At 47.2% G+C, this 20,260-nt stretch overlaps 1 protein-coding gene across 1 annotated transcript; it reads right to left on the reverse strand.

The window, feature by feature from the left end:
• Positions 1–1,238: 1,238 nt before the first annotated feature.
• LOC115329632 (cyclic nucleotide-gated cation channel alpha-3) lies at positions 1,239–16,696 on the reverse strand. The gene is made up of 5 exons (XM_040215465.1): positions 16,658–16,696; positions 8,830–8,976; positions 7,296–7,435; positions 6,534–6,757; positions 1,239–2,668 (listed from the first exon to the last, which is right to left on the reverse strand). The coding sequence occupies exons 1-5, from the start codon at positions 16,694–16,696 to the stop codon at positions 1,239–1,241; spliced, it is 1,980 nt and encodes a 659-aa protein (XP_040071399.1).
• Positions 16,697–20,260: the final 3,564 nt, after the last annotated feature.

Raw genomic sequence — 20,260 nt, forward strand, 5'->3', positions numbered from 1 at the left:
AAAATCCCATAATCAAATTAAGGTCTTTGGGCCTTCCTCTGAATCTAAAAGCGAATGGGGAATACATGACTTTTACAAGTACCCCCGTTTCAAGAACCAAGGTTAATGCACTCTCTAATATCATTAGAAAAGAAGTGCCAAAACACTCGTTGACGGACAGCTTTCGCGTGTACGCCTTACAAGGATATTCACTGAAACGCGAGTACTATCTTTGAAAAGGGCTTAGTTAGAAGTGACGCGAATAGTAAATCAAAACGTTTGCTACCTACATTTCTGGCGCCAATTTCGGCTTATATTAATGGGTGTTATTCAGTAAAGCCAAAGTAACAAAGTCCACAGAAATAATGTCCACTCAATGTGTCAGTGCTAAATGAAGCGCCCATACCTTCACCACAGTCAAATAACAAGCGCCCAAGCAAACGCGTATTTCTAACACTGCGAATTATCGGCGAATCGTGCGCTGCGGCAAGGTCACCAGCAACAAACACAAAGAATGCGAGGGAGAAGAGAGAACACACATTTGAGGTTACGTTGTCCCTCAACTTAAAAAAAAAAAAAAAGAAACAGTTCTTGGTCCACAGAAATTGCTCTCTCGTTCAGGCACGTACGCAGGATATCGTCTCCTATGCGAATGAAAGGCTTTATGTACAACTAACCCGCAACATCACTCACCGGCAAGCGTCTCTGGCACATTCTACACGCGGAAACATTTGTCGACGAGCGGCTTTAGGTCGAAATATTGTGCAAATGCGTCTTAGGCCATAAAAAAAAAAAGTTTTTTTGGTTTTTAGATTTGTCAAGGCGTCGTCGTTGTCGATATTGCAGCCTCTTATTGGTCTGCTTTTTATAGAGAAATATCAACTGTACAGCGTTAACTACCGACATGTTTTGGTCTGCCAGAAAGTGAAGTCTTTTTTTTTCTAACTATTTTTAAAAGCAAAAAAAAAAAAAAAAAGTTTCCCGTTTATAAATGTTTTAAAACCCCGAGACTTGCATTATATCTTGTCAAAGTAGAATTGAACAAAAAGAATCACGTTATTTTCCAATGCACTTAGCTGTAGCCTGCACCTTAAAATAATTGGCTTAAATATTAATCTTGCGATATGTTACAAGTGAAAAAAAAAAAAAACAATTGTGGTGTTGTACCGCGGTTTGCGCCGGACCCTGGTGTAAAGTACTCAGACCATGGCCATGGTTCAAACCAGCCGCGGTCTCGATTGAGGAATAAAGAACCGAATTCACTCCCGACCACTCTGAGTGGCCAAGTCCTCGTCGTCCGCAGAAGGCGGCTCCTTGTCCTCATCGTCCGCACTATTGCCCTCCAGCTTGGTAATCCGCTGCTTCATCTTTACTTGGAACGCCATGTACTCGGCGAGCAGCCTTGCGAACCTTGTCTGCAGATGGTCCAGCGACTTCTCGAGCCGCTCGCACTTTCCTTTCAGCGTCTCTTGCTCTTCTTCGGCGACCTTGATGGCCTCTTCGTCCAGGAGTCCGTCCCGCCGAAGAATGTTCCTTCCTCGTTCAATCAACATCTTCTTTGCCTCGGCGTACTCCTCCAGAACAATCCAGAGATCTTCCTTGGACAAGCAGAAAAGGTCCGAATAACCCACGCTACGGACGTTGGCCGTTCTTCTGTTGCCCGTCTTGTTGCCGGAGATGTTCAGAATGCTTAACTCTCCGAAGACACTGCCGTCGCTCAGCGTCGCAAACACTGTGCGTCCATCGTCACCCACCACGCTTAGCTTACCCCTCTTGACAATGTACATTTCTTTACCGACGTCTCCCTTTCGACATATGTAGTCTCCAGGGCTAAAGACCTGCAGCCTTAGCTTCAAGACCAGCTGTACTAGGAGTCCAGGTTCGCAGTCTTGGAAAAGCCTCACCCTCTTTAGAGTGTCCAGGTGGACGTGAATGGCAATCTCCGCCTTTAGCTTGTCCGGAAGCATGGACGTAATCTTGTCCTCGTCCAGAGACTGCTTATTCGTCCAGAGATAGTCGAACCACTTGATCACGCGGTTCTCGAGCTCTTTGCTGACCTTTCGGAACTCCATGTACTGCTTGACGCTGTCCATGCGATGCTGGAAGTCGGCTCTGGCAGCGTTCATATTAGTTATCATGCTGCCGACGTTGCCGACGATAGTGGCAAAGATGAGAACGCCCACGAGAAAGTCTATGACCACAAAGACGTACTCTGGATCCTTCTCCGGAATAGGCACTTCCCCAATGGTAGTCAAGGTTAAGGTAGACCAGTAGAAGCTGTAGATGTATTGGTGCCTCAAGGTACTGTACACAGGAAGGGTGATGTTCTTGTAGACCCAGCTGTCTGTTCCGAAGCCAATGGCGTAGCTCACGGCGAAATAGAGGCAGGCGTTCCAGTGGATGATCACCAGAATGAGGAAGATGAGTTTGCCGATGCGGAAGGCGTACGGAAAGTTGGTCCGTGCCTCCGTCCTGTCAGAAAACTCTTGCATTCGATAGGCCCTGAAGAGCCGATTCAGACGAACGATCACAACGCAGGGGACTTGGACGTTACACTCGACGCCGAAGAAAAAGTACGAGAGGTCTGTCGGGATTAGGCTCAGGATGTCCAACTTGAAATGCAGCGACGTGGTGTACTGCTTGATCAGCTTGCGCGTGTTGCGAACGAGGAGCCCTTGTTCGAGGTAGCCTGCGAATATAAGAGCGTCGACAACATGTCATATTGGTCTATGGATGACCCAGTATATGTATACTTCACTTGACCTTAACTTCTAGCGAAGTCAAGTACTTATGAGTGAGCCCTTACGCAACACAAAAACTGTTAAAAAAAACGCTACCGCTTTTAGTTTTGGTTTTGAGTTTATTATAATAAAACCGACAGCTGAGTTCATTTTCCCGCAATGAATATTCTGAGCACTGAATATTTTGTTTGTAAAGAGCAGGAGCCTCGATGTGAAATAAAAAAAAGTTCGCTGTCAGCTCGCTCTCGATTCCGCGACACGGACGTTCCTTACGGCCAGTGAACGCCTCGAAGTGTCTCTCCAAATTTTAGGAATACAACAATTTATAACGCGTGGAAAGAGACCTAGATTAAACTAAACTCCGGCGACTGTGAAGTAAAGGCTGGGCAAGAAGGGTGGTCCAACAAATCTAAACCGCAAACCATTACAAAAGAAAAGAACTTAGGCAGTTTATAGAAAACTTATCAAACTTTAACGACCCTTTGAACTTTCCATACAGTCATGTCGTATCGACAATTTTCAATAGATTTTCTATAGACTTTATTTTAACCGGAGTCTATAAAGACGATAGAAATGCTTTATAATAAATATGGCCACGTCTCAATAGACTTTCTTTAACCATGTTTCTAAATTATTTCTACAGAGTAGACTCCATAGAATATCAAGGCGCATTGCGGAGAAGCGTCATCAGACCCAGTTGAAACCTCCTTGCGGAGGCTATTTTTTCCGACTGTGTCAAATAATTATCCTTTTTTGTGATGCTTTATGGTTAGAGGCACAGTTCACCAAGCCTTAGAAGCCACATTTCGTATAAACTTTTGGCGAGAAAAAAAAAAAACATATTCGTAATCTTTTTATCTTCTGGGGTTCGTTCAAATTATTGCTTTTCAAATGCATGGTGAAATAAAAAGCGTACAAAAACCAGGACAAAAAATAGGACACCTACGAGACAAGCGCTTGTCTTTCGTACGTGTCCCCTTTCTTGTCCTGTTTTTTTGTGCGCTCATAATTTCATCATGAGCCACTTCCAACTTGCCCAGCTTTCAACCCTGCTGTATATAGGGTGTCCCAAGTCACCAGGCTCGATCCAAAATGGACCGTAAAAATCGAAGCTTGCACGTAGCAATCTCAACTTTTCGTCAAGGGTGTATTTCACAGGTTGGGTTTTTTCCTGTAAAATTACAACGCGTAGCTCTCTTTGTGTAAAAAATTAGGGCCAACAAACTTTAGGGTCTACGGCGCGGGCGGCGATGCAGACGACCAGGTCGAGTTGAGGGGTGCGTTTGGCGCGCGTATTGATAGATGGCACCTGGAGCGGCGTCCGAAAATGTAGCCGACCAGCGAAAGAAAGCAGACGACACGCAGACGAAATCCGTTGGCAGCAAAAGCGCCGTCGTTATGCGAATGCGTTTTATTTTCATCTAAGTTTTACTTTTATTGTCTGCATTTCTTTTTTAACCAAAGGTACATTACAAAAATATTATGTTCATTTAAATAAAACATGGTGGTCGCAAGCAGTCTCCTGAAGGAGGTAGCGTCATGTATCAACACGACCGCCAAAACCGCCCCGCTACTCGACTGGGTCGCCTGCGTCGCCGCCCGCCGTTGACCCTGACAAGTTTCTTGGCCCTATTTTGTACAGAAAGAGAGCTACGCCTAGTACTTTACTAAAAAAACCGGCCTTCGAAATACACCTTTGTAGAAAAGTTTAGATTGTTACGTACAGGCGTCGATTTTTACGGTCCATTTTAGATCAAGCCTGGTGACTTGGGGCACCCTATATATGGGATAAAGCATTCAACTCTGCTGAATAACTAGTGTTGCGAGCGCTCCGTGGCGTGTGTATTTGTGATGTCTGTGTGTGTGCCCAAGCCAAGTGTTTCCATGGATTTATTGTGACAACCCTAATATTAAAGGGGCGCTAAAGTGATTTTTGAGATCCTTATTTTATGGTCATCAGTCAATCTACGAGCTCTAAGCATACTAAAAAACAGAACATTACATCCATGCGCGGCTGATTTGCATATTTAAAAATTGATAAAGGATTTCGACACTTGCCGTTGTCGCAGAACGGCAGATGGCGCTACCGAACCTCGCTTAATATGGTCGAACGACGGACGCCGCTTGTCAGCCACTCGCACGCGATGGGTTCCCGCATGGACGAGCGGCCGCGGTAGCGCCATCTGTCGTTCTGCACGAGCGGTAAATGTCGGAATCTTTTACAACTTTTTTTAAATATGCGAATCGGCCGCGCCTAAATGTACTTTCAGGTTTTTAGGATTCCTAGAGCTCGTAAATTGAGATTGAGTCGACAATAAAACAAGGATCTCAAAAAGCACATTAGCGCCCCTTTAATGTTTAATGTTCCGAATATAATTCCTGTTTTCGCAAAAAAAAAAAACAAAAAAAAAACGGATTAAGTTATTTATAGAAAGGGGATAGAAACGCAGTTAGAATCTATATCTGCTTTCTTTACAATTCCTATGTAATCTCTATCACAGAGTTATATAAAAATTCCACAATCGAGCGGTCAAAAACTATTGGCAGTAAATAGAAAGTGGATACATTTTCTTTACAGTATCTATAATCTTTATACAATATTTTCTACAAAATTCTGTAGAAACGGGATAAATATTTTTGTAAGGGGAGGACGTAAAGATTGTAATCTAAAAACAGATACTTGGGGTGTCTCAAGTCACCAGGCTCAATCTAAAATGGACCGTAAAAATCGACGCCTGCACGGAGCAATCTAAACTTTTCGTCAAAGGTGTATTTTACAGGTCGGTTTTTTTCTTGTAAAATTCCAAAGCGTAGCTCTCTTTCTGTAAAAAAATAGAGCCAAGAAACTTGCCTGGATCCACGACGGGCGGCGACGCAGACGACCAAATTGAGTAGCGGGGCGGGTTTGGCGCTCCTATTGATAGATGGCGCTACCTCCTTCACGCGACCATGGATGGTTTATTAAAATTAACATAATATTTGTGTAATGTACCTTTGGTTAAAAAATAAATGCAAACAAGAAGAGCAAAAGTTAAAGAAAAAAAAAAAAAACGACGGCGCTTTTGCTGCCAACGGATTTTGTCTGCGTGTCGCTTCTTTCTTTCGCTATGTCGGCTGCACCTTTGAACGTAGAGTTCCTGTATAGCTACCTACGGTAGCAGAGTTGCGCATTCAGCCTCGGCGCGTGGCCGTAGCGCCGGCTTTCCCGCACGAGCTGGATGCTTTGCTCCTCACGTGACTAAATTTGGCGAATAGCCGTGCCGCGCGCGCCGCCGCGCATGGAAAACAGGAGAGGAGGAAAAGGAGGCGGAAAACAGGGAAACATACGGCCGGGGCAAGAGAAGCGTCGGCGGAGCGACCGTAAAGGTGGCTTTCTTGCACGCCACCGGATGCTTTGCTCCTCACGTGATGGATCTCGGCGAATAGCGGCGTGGCGGCGCGGGGAAAACAAATGCGCAACTCTGGCTCCCGTAGGGAGCCTATACAGGAACTCTATTTGAACGCTGCTCCAGACGCCATCTATCAATACGCGTGCCAAACGCACCCCGCAACTCGCCTTGGTTGTCTCCGTCACCGTCCGACGTACACCCTAGCAAGTTTCTTGGTCCTATTATTAGAGAAAGGAAGCTACGCTTTGCAATTTTACAGTAAAAGAAGAAAAAAACCGACTTGTGAAATAACCTTTGACGAAAAGTTCACATTGCTCTACGAGCAGGCGTTGATTTTTACGGTCCGTTTTAGACCGAGCCTGGTGACTTTGGACACCCTACACTTTCCACCATAAAGGTCTGCGCAGCCAACCCGCCAACGTACCCGTTCTCGCGTGGAAGACCATGTCGAGAAGGTAGATGCCGTCGCAGGTGTAGTCGAAGACATACCAGGCCACGGGCATGGCGTTCTGGAGTTCCCAGAACACGCTGCGGCCGACAATCACCAGCACGTTGTACAGCACCGCCGCGCTGATGACCGACAGCCAGCGGTAGTGGAAGTTGTCCGAAGGGTCCACCACGAAGGACTGCCTGTGTTTCTCGAAAAAACTACAGAAAAAGAAGGCAATGGTCTGTGAGAGGCTTTTTTTTGTTTAGTAGCGTGCAACGAAGACCGAGCATATTAATAATAATAAAAAAGCTCTATCTTATACCATTACGAGGGACAACTCCACTAATTATTTTATATTAGTAGTACCTAATAGAAAGTATTTCTGATTCGGACGTGCGTGAACTGTCTAGCTTAGGAAGGTGTCCAAGCTGTCCGTGTGTCCCCCCTTGGACAAGCGCTGCACCGGCGCTCAATCAGACTAGACATGTCTTCAATTCAAATGTCAATGACTTGGGAAGCTTAGGTGCACTTACACAAGGATTTCCCGGAATGGTTGACAATGTTTCCCGCAGACAACTCTCTGACGTAAAGTAATTACCATTTGTTTTCGGTCCATACCGCTGTTTTTTCCTTCCAACCTCTGGACTACATTGTGTACCTGCCGACTAATTTTATTCGACGGGTATAAACGGAATGGGATAAGAAAATGAACTCCGCGGACACAGGCGGAAAACGTGTAAGCAGGTGTGCCTTCACCTCTGCTTGGTGCCCGGTTCCTCTTTGGGGGCGTCGCCGCCTTCCTCGCCCATCTGGCCCATGGCGAACTTCTCCAGGAAAGAATCCGGACGGTCCGGTTCCTTGTGCTTCTTGTGTCGAACCGCCCATTTCTTCAGGCCCTGAGCAAACCAATGTATATCTAAAGCTACGCACTATCGTCAAGAAGGAAGGTTTTTAACGTACTCCTGGGGGATGTTTTTTGCTTTGGTATTCAGCGCTACTGGCACGTCTGCCTTTAAGTCAAAAGCAGGATGTATGCACGTCTGTCGAACCACTCATTTCTCAGAGGCCGACGCGCTAACGCATTTTATTTCACTCTGCAAACGTCTAGAGTACATTCTGCTTCCCCCTTTCGTTCACCATCGTTCTGGGAGTATGACGTAGGCCTCCTCTAGTAAACAAAACCAGAGATTTTAGAAGTCCTCCATCGGAGGCTAGTGCGGGGCACACATTAAACACGCGTTCGGCAGCTCGGGCTCGTGCAGGGTGTAAGACTCGTGTCCTGGCCCATTGAACACGGGTCGAGCCGAACGCTCTGTGCGCCCACTCGAATGGCTGACGGAGTGGAACTGGTGCTACAGCCCGTTTCCGCTAGATCCGAGCGCAGCCGACTTTACGAACCCAGGGGCCAATGGCACGGCAACCCAGGAGTAGGGGAAGACGGGACGAACAACACAAACCTCCAATCTCGGAGCGTTCTCTTGTCCGTCCCCTTTCCCCCCGCTCCTGGGTTACCACATGTCAGTATTGAAACAGCTAGTTCCCCTCCACACTTGCTTGAGGGCCAATGCAGTTACATTGAAAGCGCAACGTCATGCACGGTTCGCTGTCTTTTTGTACGTGGTTATCCGTCAGCCCATCTATTCAAGCGCAAAAAGTGGGTTTATAGGCTGTATGTGTGCGTTTGTTCGTCTTCTTGGATTGGACAGCGGCCGGGACATCAAAATACATAACAGAATTTTATAAAACGCCAATTAACGTTGCCTGCAAACATAAACGAGTGCTCTACTAAAGAACATATCACAGAGTTTTGAAAAGAGTGTATACCGACAAAAAAAGGCAGTGTGAAGAAAAGCTTTTAAAAACAAAAGCTAGACGAACAGACCCGCGAAGTGCGCACGATGTTGACACTGGGCACCGGGTAGTGACCTAAGGCCCTCGGCAAATAACTGAGTAGATGACTCGGTGGACTTCTAAATACGTTCAAGGTGTATTTTGTTTTAGGCTTCACAAACTGTTTTATTGTTTTTAAGCGGTCAAAGTTGCACAAATGCGGTCTGCAGGTGAGTGCGTCGCCACATCAGTCGCCACGCCTGACTGAGCAAAAGAAGTGCGAGAGAGCCGTGAGCGGCCAGTTTTTGACCAGCGGTTTTCTTAAAAAAAAAACAAAAAAAAACAAAAAAAAAAACATTGAGGCAGGCAGGCAAAACAATCTAGGCAGTCAAAAGTGTCCTTTTCGGAAACCCCTTGACGCCAAAATAAAGAACGAGGAACGGGACATCACTGGGCGTACCCTGATCCTGCTGATGTATTTTCCCAGCTTGGTCTCGGACTGCGAGTCTTGGTCGCTGGCCATCTGTTCGATGCGCACGATCTCCGAGCAGGTGCTGCTGCGATTGGACGGCGTCGGAACACCGTTCTCCAGGAGTTCCAAGTCACCCTGCGACCAGGCAGACAACTCCGTACTCGTCGACGGACTCCTCCGGCATGCGCTAGACTCTATAGCAACGCGTATGACGAGTAGTGAGGGACTACTTGAATTGAAGGTGAAGGTTACGAGCCCTCCGCACGAAAATTCCTATTCGTAACTCTAGCGGAGTATACTCAATTTTCTCAGCTTTCCGCCGTTTCACGAATCAGGCGCCAGGTCGCGCCAGCTTCGTCCGCTGCCCACTCGATTCTCTTTTTCACGTCTTTTTCGCTAGGCGACGCCGCCTTTTCTGGAGTTGCACCCGATGGTCACCTCGAAAAAATATCAACTTTGGCGCCTCCATGTTCAGTCTGGCAATAATTTTGATCACTGTCATCTATGGCATCCGTGCCAAACTAATGGCGGCCTTCTTGAGAAAGAGAATAAACTTTTTTTCTTCGAATCACCGATGTCCGGGCAGTAAGACTGATGAAAGAAGTCGACTATACCACCAAGCGGATGGTATTTGAGACCTGTACGTTCGAGACGTAGGTACGAAACGAAACGATCGATCTCACCAGGTAGTCGGCGCATGCGTGAAGTCATAGCCTCCTATATACTGACAAAGCCTGGCAGATCGCCACGAAAAGCGGCGCCGAAATGAAAAAGGTGGAGCGGCAGACAACGGACGAGAGGAGAGCCACGTGATTGGCACCCCGCTGCGGCGAGACGCCGAAACACACTTCTCCCGAACGAACCAGTCCGGCCGTGAGTGAACAAGTGTGTTTTGGGACCTCGCCGCTGCAAATGTTGTGCGCTGACGTCCACGTTCCCCGAGAAATGGCTTTTCGATGCTCTGTGCTACAAGATCCTCGCGCTCCAAATCTTTGACCGGGCACTCTATGGCTCCGTCATCGAGCTGCCATGGCTTTGTGAGTATAGAGGAGGCTATGGTGAAGCCGACATAACTTTAGTTCAGAGGAGGCAGGCGGCCGTGCCCACGGGGATTCTTACACATGCATGGCCGTGCCCGAGATGTCTTTTGCTCCGCAAGCGCAGAGCTTCAGCGAGGTTACGGCCCGTGCAGGCAGACTAAAGTTCTTTGGCTGCATTGCGGCAGCGGTGGCGTAGCTAAACAGGCTGGTGAGATCGGTTCGGAGTGTGATCCAATCAATTTTTTTTTTTCTCGCGAGTTTGGCTCGTTTTGATGGCGGAAACGTATTCAAAGCACACATGGGTTGCCGCTTTGTACTGGTCAGTTCTTATGTTCACTCCATTGAAACTGAAACAAGTAAAAAAAGAATAATAAGGTGATCGAACAACCAATAGACGTCTTGCAATATCGAAGTAATCCTAGCAGCGTAGTTCCGCGCAAAGCCTCTTGGGATACTATTGGCAACAGTTTCGGTTTCGATTTGCCAACCTCACTTCACGACATCCCGTCACGGCCAAATACCGTGCCTGCATTTTCAAATATGTGACTTTCCTTAAGGGGTAAATGAAGCAATTATGTACTTAAAAAAAAAAAAAACTCTTAAATCGTCTTTCTTTTGCCTCCAGAATAGCGAATATCTAAATTATATTTCAGATTGGAGCGCCAAGTAGCCTCAACTGTGCTTTCAGAATAGCGCCGAAGCCCCTCCTTCCCGTCGCGTTCGTTGCGAGGAGGGAATCATGATGTATTGATTATACAGAGATCTCAACATTTCCGCACTTTCAGCAAGCTTTACCCGAGCGGTGAAAAGCGCTGCACGTGTTCCCTCACAAGCGGCACGCGCAAGGCAGCTGAAACTTCTGGGTGTGAAGTCACCGACCCTGCGGTTGGCGACGTTGGCGGTTGGCTCTTCGGTTTTTTTCGTGTCTATTGATATGTTCAGGTCAACGCTTGTGATATTCAAATACTCAAGACAGAAATACGCTAGAATTCACCTCTCACTCGTTTTTGTCTAGAACCTCTCCAGCTTACCTTTAAATTTATGATGCTGTCTGTGTTGCTTACCAATAACGTATAAAAAGCAAATGCACGTTTTTGTTGTATTTTCTTTTGTGGGGAAAGGCCCGGGGGGGGGGGGGGGGGGGGGGGGCGGGCTCCGACGTGCCACATTTTGTGCGCATGTAAACACAAAACTACGGTAGAAGATGGAAGAAGTATAGGGGACTGATCCGACCGATCATCCTGTCCCATTGTCTCTTCGATGTCCCCTAAATTATCCTTGAACCTGGAGGGTCATGCTGCAGTCTGGAGTGGTATTCACACCGCTGGATTGTTGGCTCCTAGAAATATTCAGTGACAAGTCAACTTTACGGCGTAATCTAGAGAGTATATATTGTTTGCATGATCCCAGTGGTTTCCAATTTTGATCGATTTTTGCTCTTTTGGGGTTGCTGTATTTGTGTTTTCAGTGCCTCTTCTTCCTTTACTTTATCTTGCTTGTCACATGTCACTATGTGTTGTACGTTTGTTTTGTGAGTGCTTTCTTAGGATAGCTATGTTTTTTCAGTGCTTATACTTTTATCTTGTCGGCATTTGCTTTGTACCACACAAAAGGCCCTGCGCTGTTTGTGGACACATAAAATAAAGACTATTATTATTATTATTATAAAATATAAAGCTGTGAGACGGGGCAGGCCTTACTCCTCCTCCTCGCTAAGTCTAGGCAGGTCCTTACGGCCGCTGGAGCTCCGTGTTATAACGGGGAGCCGCGCGTTGCATTACGGGACGTTTCCCATAACGCAACGCGTGGTTACACCGACGGCGACACCGCTCAAGCCGGAAACGGGCGCCTTAGAGCTGCGCTCTAAAAATCCCATTGGTACAAGGAACGATCGTTCAGTGCAGTCGCTAAACCCACACTCGTTTGCATATCTAAGGAGTAAATTTAAATGAATGGATTTGAGTTCATAATGAGCCAACTCAATCGCATTCTTGATGAGTAAATTCGAAAGAATGTATAATGCATTCTTATGACGGAACTCAATTGCATTCCTAATGAGTAAATTCAACGGAATCGATATTGAGTTTCTTATTTCAAACTCATTAAATGTTGAGTTTATATCGAGTTTCAACCAGACTTGTACGTAATCCGTTACAAGTAACGAAATTACTTGTAATCCCTTACATTTATCAGTAATTTAGTAACATAATAATTACATATTTTCTAGAGTAATTTTAAAGTAATTCCCTTACATTTTTACGTAGCGGATTCCTTGTAATCCGTGACATTTTTTTCACAGGACCACCCCCCCCCCCCCCTTCTTCTAAAGAAAGCTTTTTTTTTTTTTTTTGGTAAAGTCGAGGCGCGGTGACACTGTCACGCGAATTGACCTGCGCAAACGGAGACTTGGCAGTCTTCAGTTCCGCAAAGCATTTTTTTGCAACACCAAGCCCCTGAATCCATTTGTTTAGACCCCAAAAACAATGTCAAGTAATCTAAATAAGCATTTCTACAAAAAAAGAAAAAAAAAAAAAGGGGGGGGGGGGCATCCGCTTTTTTAGTCCCTTTGTTTGTTTTGTTTTGCGATCGAAGACGGGAAGAGGAGGACACCAAGTGATTGTGTGCCTCTTCGAGAAGCTCGAGGAGGTAAGTGCACCGACAATAATTAACAATGTCCTACTACGACCATTTTTATAATGTCACAACACGAGACAACGCTCCTCCGCCTACCCTAAAATCCGCTAAAAGAGGTGTGATAATATGTGAAGGTGTTATTGTCACAAGCATCCTCGTTGGTTGCTGCACACTTATCATCTTCTCTTAGGTTTTTTGTAGTCCAACTTCTAGGGTTGGCCCACTTTATTTGTGAATTCCAGCCAGGTTATCTGCTTCTCAGTCACCCTTTTCGTGATTCAGCGTTCTTCTCCCTGTTTTTACCCCAGCAGTACGCATCTTATCTCAAGCCGATATTTTCACAAATTAAACATACTGGTGTCTAACGTAGACTTCATATTCTGGGCTTGAGGAGAGAGGGAAACTCATGAGCGCGGGTTACTTAGTACTCTGCCCTTCGCTGCCCGTGACATCAGTGGACGTCTATCTGGAGAACACCGGAGTAAATTGCAGTCGGTTCGTGCTCCATGCGTTTTTGAACGGCATCCAAAAAGGTACGCACGGCAAACGTACGTTTACATTTCCTTGTTTTAATCGACGTTCTAATTAATTGTTGTTATGAGTCTACTTTTTTTTTTATTACCTATATTTATATACTGGAAACCTTTTTTTATTCACCAACGTCTCAACCGAGGCTCGACATGGTCAGAACCAATGGAAGAAGAATATCGAGCCAAACCTTATTTATTACTCAATTATCACCTTACTGTTACAACTATGTTTTGCTATTGTCTAGCAATATGGGCCGCTATACTAAGATGGATATAAATCAATTTGTCTTCTAGTTTCGGCTAAATGTATGATGACTTCTACAGCTTCGCGATTTCGACAATGGAGAATTTTAGTAGATCGGTCCGATGACTCCGAGAAGGATACCCGATACTCCGCTGCCGCCTTTTCGCATTCATCATATTGTTATCGATGGTATCGGAGGTATAAGAGCGATCTACTTAAACTCTCGAATATCAGGCGCTTTCTACAACGACGAAGCTTTGCTCAATCTTCCAGGTGAATGGTACTTCTATTGCTTCGCTGCAGAAGCCCAATGCAGAGTATAAAACATTCGTGAGGAACAAAAGGGCACTCCCATCCAGTGCCTCAGTTCAAAGGGTGTTCAGCGTAGCAGTTTACATACTGAGTAAAAAATAACGGAAAATGTCGGACGAGACTTTCGAGAGTCAGCCGCTGCTCAAAATACTCAGGGTCATTAAATGGGACAGGCTGCAACAATAAGAACTTGAATAACCGACTCCCCTTTGTTTCTTAGCTGAAGACGATATTGTTGAAAGTAACGCCAGAAAAGTAACGGATTACTTTTTGGGGTAACGGTCACTTACTTTTATGGGAGGATAATTGTAATTGTAATAAATTACAATTTAGCCTTGAGTAATTGTAAATGTAATTCCTTACTATTTTTCAGTAACGTGTACAAGTCTGGTTTCAACTGGCTCTATAGGAATACATTAGTAACTCACTCGAAACTCATTGATCATTTTTGTAAGTGCGTGTATAGGTTCGCTTTGGAAAGCGAGCAAACCAGGTGAAACTGGCAGTGGCCCCGCGAAGCCCCTCTTGACGCACCTGGTCTGGGGGCCCGGCGGCGGCGGCCGAGGGCAGGCTCCGGTGCCTGGGCACCTGGAGCGTGGCCGTGGGCACCTTGAGCTGCGGGGCAGGCGGCGCGGCCGGGGCTGCGTCCGCGCTGCACCGGCGCTGGGCCGCCTCCATTCAGCGACGCTGCGGGGGCGCTCTGCCGCACCCTCGCATGGCACTGCGACGCTCCGTCTGAAAAACACGAGACCGAGACCATGAGTTCCTTTGACGGTCGTCGCCCTACATGTATGGCGGCGATTACGCATTTGAGAGTGGGCGCATCGGCGGAAGGTGCTGCTATTTGTTTTGTCTTGGGTGAACTGTAAGCGTTTCGTGAGCACGGTGTTTCGTATTTTCTGGGGCTATTTATACTTTGGAAATTAGACGCTCTTTGGCGCACGTGATACGCGCGGAATAGTCGCTTCGCATGTCGGTTGCTCTGGCGGTACTGGAACTTAACTCAGAGGATGAATGTTTACCATCCGATGGAAAGGCCCGTGGTTCGGGATCTCAAACTGCCGGAATGTCGCGGCAGCGAACGGGTCAAAATAAAACTGAATGGAAAAATGTGGCAACTGTTTTTGCTTCATTATTTCCTTTTTACGCTTTTAAACCTGAACAGGTTGCAAACACTGTACGTGCTCCCGCTAAACAAAATGAAAGCCGTTTACAACTCCTTGTAACGCCGAATTAGAGCGCAGCTCTTGAGGAGGAGGAGGGGAAGGTACGGAGAAAGGGCTATGCCCCTCCTCTTCTCCTGCTCGCCCCCATTTAAGGAAAAATGTTCCGCTAAATTTAGCTAAAAAATTCTCGCTAAATTTAGCGGGGAAATTTTTCCGCTAGATTTAGCGGGGAAAAATTTCCGCTAAATTTAGCGGGGAAATTTACCCATCATACATCGCGCGGTTACGCCGACGGCGACGGCGACGCCGCTCAAGCCGGAAAGGGGCGCCTAAGAGCTGCGCTCTAAGAATAAAGCAAAACAAATCTTTGCATTTACTTTTTTTTTTTCTTTTAGACTATTCCTTCGGAAACAAATCCCAACCACTGGAAAACGTCTTTTGGGGAAAAAAGTAACTGGACCGTCATAAGTTAAAAAAACACTAAACCTCCCCCCCTCCCCCCCACTAAAAAAAATGTTTTTATTTTTTTGCCAGGCGATCCACAATGGAGCCAGGAGACGACACAATCAATATTTTGCTACAGCGTCACGTATATTGTTAATAAAGAAAAAAAACGTAACTGCTCGAAACTGAAACAGAAATTTGACTGGGGAGGAAGAAGAAATATAGAGGGTGAGAAAGTTACCAAAAACCACGCGGCTCTGCAACTTTTTTTTTTTTTTTCAAGCAACGTATTTACAGTTTTTGACGAGCCCCCAAAAATGGGTATTGTATTTTTGTCTATTTCTAGCATTGAGTCTGTCCTTTCGATGACCCATGACTTTGATTATCTTTGACGGTTGTGTCTCTAAACCATAGAAAACGACTCGTAGCACGGAGAAGAGAGTGAGTGCAATTCAAACCTGCCAGTTCTCGATCGGTGGTTTTCGGGCGGAAAGAACACGAATTTCGAGCCGCAAATTGTGTTCCGGGTAGTTGGGCTCTCGTATGTCATGCACAAATAAAAACCTTGGCGAGCATCAATACTTTGTCAGTGTCCCTTTAAGCTTGAGGACGGAATGCGACAGTCAATTGTGGGAAATCTCTTTCGGATGCCTCAAACTCTGTTGCCTTCCGTCGTGCACGTTGTGAGCTCACGAGACGACCGAGTGTTATCGAGGACAGCTGGAGAAGGGACGACGGAAAGGCCTCCGTGCCGTTCTTGCCCCGTCAATGACCACACCCCCTCCGCGAGGCGCCCACCCATTCCGAAATCTCATGTGGCCACTTGAAAAAATATCATGGTCCGAGTGTGTGGCATCCGCGACACGCTAATGGTGTCCTCCTGGTGGCTGACGAAGGAAAAAGCCGGACATGCTCCAAGGTGGGTTGTCGATTATGGGTTTAATGGCGCGAGAGCTACCGAGGTCAATTGCGCCAAGTGAGTCGAGTTTAGAACAATCAAGAATAGCAATGTAATGAGAGTTAAAAAAACGAAAAGTTGCGTTAAATGACCCAGTTTCTCGAGACAATCTAAAACGCGGTTGAACGATACTAAACGATCATCACTGAGCAGCACTTCGCACAGGTGTCGGCTGCGCGACAGCTACGCGAACCATGGCCGAATCGTTGGTACCTAAAGCACCGCTGAGGGCTGGGCACATGGGGTCGAACACAGCCCTAAAGGATAGCCTGCTTTTACAGAGGCCGGGTGAGTGGTGATATCGGAAATCAGGATAGCGTGCTACGTTTCACGTTCTGTGCCATCACGGCGGATGTGATACGTCTTGCTACAACCACTCCCTGACTGCAGAGGCCTCCATTCAGCTCTGCGTCTGTTTTATGCAGCGAGTCGTCCTCGAAAATGACTCCTTGGACAGTGTTCAGCTTGCGATGAGGTGTCACACTAACTTTATAGTAGAGGACACTAAACTGGACACCTTGCAGCATGTTAGCAAGAAGGAGATGGGACAGTTCACCCAGCGGTTCGTCACTTCCGGAATGATATATTAGAAACTTGAGAAATTTCTCGAAAACAAAAAAATAGCTCAGGAGTGAAAAGTACTTCGGTGCGGGCTCTTTCAGAGCCTGGTCAAAAAGTGGTTACAATGAATAAAAAAAAAAAAATGTCGGCGCCCGGGTGCATTGCACACCACGGAGATTAACAAGGGATAAGCACTGCAGGGACAGGACCTGTTTCCACCCATGGTTGGCCCTTGCCGTCTAAGAAGGTAAAAAAAAAAAAAAGGAAAGAAGACCGCGGTAGCAAGAGGAGGAAAGAGATAGAAGAAAAAAGAAAAAAAGAAAGAAGGTAGAAGAGGGTTGAAAGAGGGACTAAAATCACCCCGGCGAGGCGTTACAAGGACACCCGTCTATGAAAAGCAGGGGCCGCAGTGGTGTATTGCCTCGCCCGGGGGTCCCCGAAAGGGTCAAACCTACCCCGGCTCGACTCAGCCACCAAAATGCCCTTTTCCCTGGGTATGCCACGCACAGCCAGGCGTGAGTGGGTGAACTCGCATGGCTTGAGGTCCGTGGTGACGCCACTCACCAAACACCTCCTAACGCAGGTGGCTCCCGTGGGGCTCACAAGAGAATAACGCCGAACCTTCCCGAGCATTATAATGCAATGAATGCAAAGGTGCATGCGAGCCGGACGAGGATGACTCCTAGCTGTGTTTGGAGATTTGTGTTTTTCCTTTCTGTTCTCCTTCTCCAGGGATTATTACTGTCATTGTCGTCTTCGTCCTTCCCGAGGTTTGTCCGACGCGATGCCTCAATATACCGATCTCCCAAGCGTTAGGTCACACACGTTGGGTCCGACTAAATGCGAGGGTTGTTATGACCAACAGCTACGTCGGCTCCAAAAGAAGCGGTTTTTACCCCGTTTTGTTGGAGCCGACGCAGCTGTTGCAATAGCAACCCTTCCCATTGGTCGTACTCAACGCAAGTGTGTGAACCTCCCTTAACTTTATTTCACAGTAGGCAGATGCCAGCGTAAGCGCAGGGCTCCCGCGAGGTCGTCGCACGTGCACAAAGACACCCTCGATGCACTGCGGCAGTGGTGGCGTAGTCAAACTGGCGGCTGAGATCAGAGGCGGTACCAGACATTGGTATTAGGGGGGCGAATTCCTGATATTGGTTTGGGGGGGGGGGGGGGGGGGGGGAGAGCGACAATTTAGGCGGCGGGAGCGACCATGAAAGTTGCAGCAGACGGCGCCCAGGAGATTGTCACCGCCGTCGTCGCCTTGTCACATGGTGCCGCCTAAACCAATGAGATCTCAAAGCGACGGCTAAAGGCCTGTTCACACACTTGCGACCTCTTAGCACCGGGTATCTTGGGACCTCTTAATATTTCTTACAACGAGAGGATACACTGGCGCCATCTATTGGGTAGCAGAGTAAACTTGGCGGTCCAGCATATTTTCTATTTCTCTCGCGCATTATCCTTTTGTTTCTTGGCTCGAAAAACTTTTGTCAACTTTATAAACGAGCCTTCCTTATAGGTATTGCGAACATTTGACCTTCGGAAATCCCGCAAAACCTTCGCTCTTAGGAAATGCAGTTCCAGGGTCACCGCATAGATGACGCCAGAGTGCCAGTGTGTTCTCTCGCCCTAAGAAATTTTAAGAAGTTTCAACAGGTCTCGTCTCTCTCGGTCGTACTCGGTTCTAAGAGTGTAAACGGAGCGCCGTACGTTCACACATATGCAACCGAGTTAGACCGAGAGAGACCAGACCGGTTTGAAGCCTTTTGCGACGTCTTAGGACCAGCTCCGCTGCAGCGCATCCAGTCCTAAGACGTCGCAAGAGGCTTAAAAACCGGTCTGGTCTCTCTCGGTCTTAAGGCCCGTTCACACATTTGCGTTCGGAGCGACCACTATGCTTACGAACGAATGCAACCGCTGCGACTTCAACGACAACTGTGCGCGACGTGTACACACACATGCAACCGCATGCAACCATACGAAGCAACAGCCAATGAGAAACGAGCTTCAGCTCTTGCTCCTAGCCAATAGGAAGCGACCCAGCTACGCTTACAAACATGGCGGACGGTTTCGTGCCCGACGCGGGGTAGCGGGGTCCTCACCGGAGCAGCCCGAGGGTTCGGCTACGGCGTACAGTCACGAAGATCTGCTGTGCGCCTACAATAGCTGTGTAAAGGCTGGTTCAGACATCTAAAACAAACCCGTTATCCGCGACTGCGTCCGTTGTGACCAGAGCGACCGGAACGAACGCTCTGCGCCGCGCGTACACTCCTGCTACCACTGCAACAAGCGCAGCGGGTCGGCAGCACGGCGACCGCCTCTCCGTTGCCGTCAGCTGTTTCAGCGGTGCCTCCAAAAAGAAGGGGACGCGCTGCCACTCACTTGCGTAACAGAAAATAGACAGACCATCTTCTATGACCTCAAGCTTTATTACTCTTTATTTCAGGATACGCTTGCAGGGTAGTGCATTAAAAAAAGAAAAAGATGCAGTACGCCGTCTTGGACGATCACGACTTTAATACACGACTTTGCCAACAGTACAAATCTCGCCACACGCCTTTTTTACGATTATAAAAGACGATGTAATCTTAGCAACGATATAGCAACGTAGAAATATAATTTGACAGACGATGCGAGCGTTCAGGATTGCTAACACTAATCACCTTTTTCGGGCGATGAAAACGAGTAAAAAATTCGCATCCTTTGTACGGGACGCACCAGTAATACCTTGAACTTGAGCACACGCAAGGAATGCGCCAAAAAAGAAATCCGGGTGATGTTTGAGGACACAAATGCTAAGAAAGCACCACTGTAGTCGAAGTAAACAAACACGACGGCACGGGCGTTTCTGCTGTCTTGAGTGCCGCCACGAGATCGCCGCACAAGTAGGTGGATCTTCCCTTCTAGTACGTGCTGGGTTATCCTAACGACACACGACGAAAATTCACAGTCAAGGATAGCCCTTTTACGGGGAACGATGAGCCTTCACCACACCGTCCTGCCGACGATCACCACCGACGCCATGTTTGCAAATAGAAGGAGCCTGGAACGACCGGCATGCAACGCGCGCGACCGAGCTCCTTGACCTGTGATTGGTCTGTCGCTCCCGTCGTTCCCGAACGTAACGAAAAAGTTCAGCCCGGCTCAACTCCTTGCGTTGCGAACGAACACGAACGAAACGACCGTTTGGCGCTTCGTTGCTATGGTAACTTGTCGCTCCACCCGGTTGCATTCGTTCGTAAGCGTAGTGGTCGCTCCGAACGCAACTGTGTGAACGGGCCTTTACTCGGTTGCATATGTGTGGACGGCGCTTTAAGAGAGATGACAGAACTTGAAATAATCTATGAGGTGTGGCGGGCTTACATCGTCGAAGTCAACTGGTCACTTGCACTGAACAAAAGTACTCCCGCATTCTTCGCACAAAAGTTAAAAAAAAAGAGCGAAGAGGTTTTGAAGGCCTTCTTTGCCTTGTCCGATAGTACCCTCTGATGTCGGCGATAATACCAAATTCAACGATCTTTGCTACCAAT

Source organism: Ixodes scapularis, unplaced genomic scaffold, assembly GCF_016920785.2.
Source record: "Ixodes scapularis isolate PalLabHiFi unplaced genomic scaffold, ASM1692078v2 PGA_scaffold13__105_contigs__length_92229423, whole genome shotgun sequence".
Lineage (NCBI taxonomy): Eukaryota > Metazoa > Arthropoda > Arachnida > Ixodida > Ixodidae > Ixodes > Ixodes scapularis.

Bases quoted from the DNA above. Each gene is read 5' to 3' on its own strand.
- LOC115329632 (XM_040215465.1), bottom strand. From the start codon at position 16,696: ATGCTGCAAGGTGTCCAGTTTAGTGTCCTCTACTATAAA. The intron at 7,436-8,829 runs GTACGCCCAGTG...TGGTTTGCTCAG, and splicing joins AATACATCAGCAGGATCAGG to GGCCTGAAGAAATGGGCGGT. The intron at 2,669-6,533 runs GTACGTTGGCGG...TTATATTCGCAG, and splicing joins GGTCTTCCACGCGAGAACGG to GCTACCTCGAACAAGGGCTC.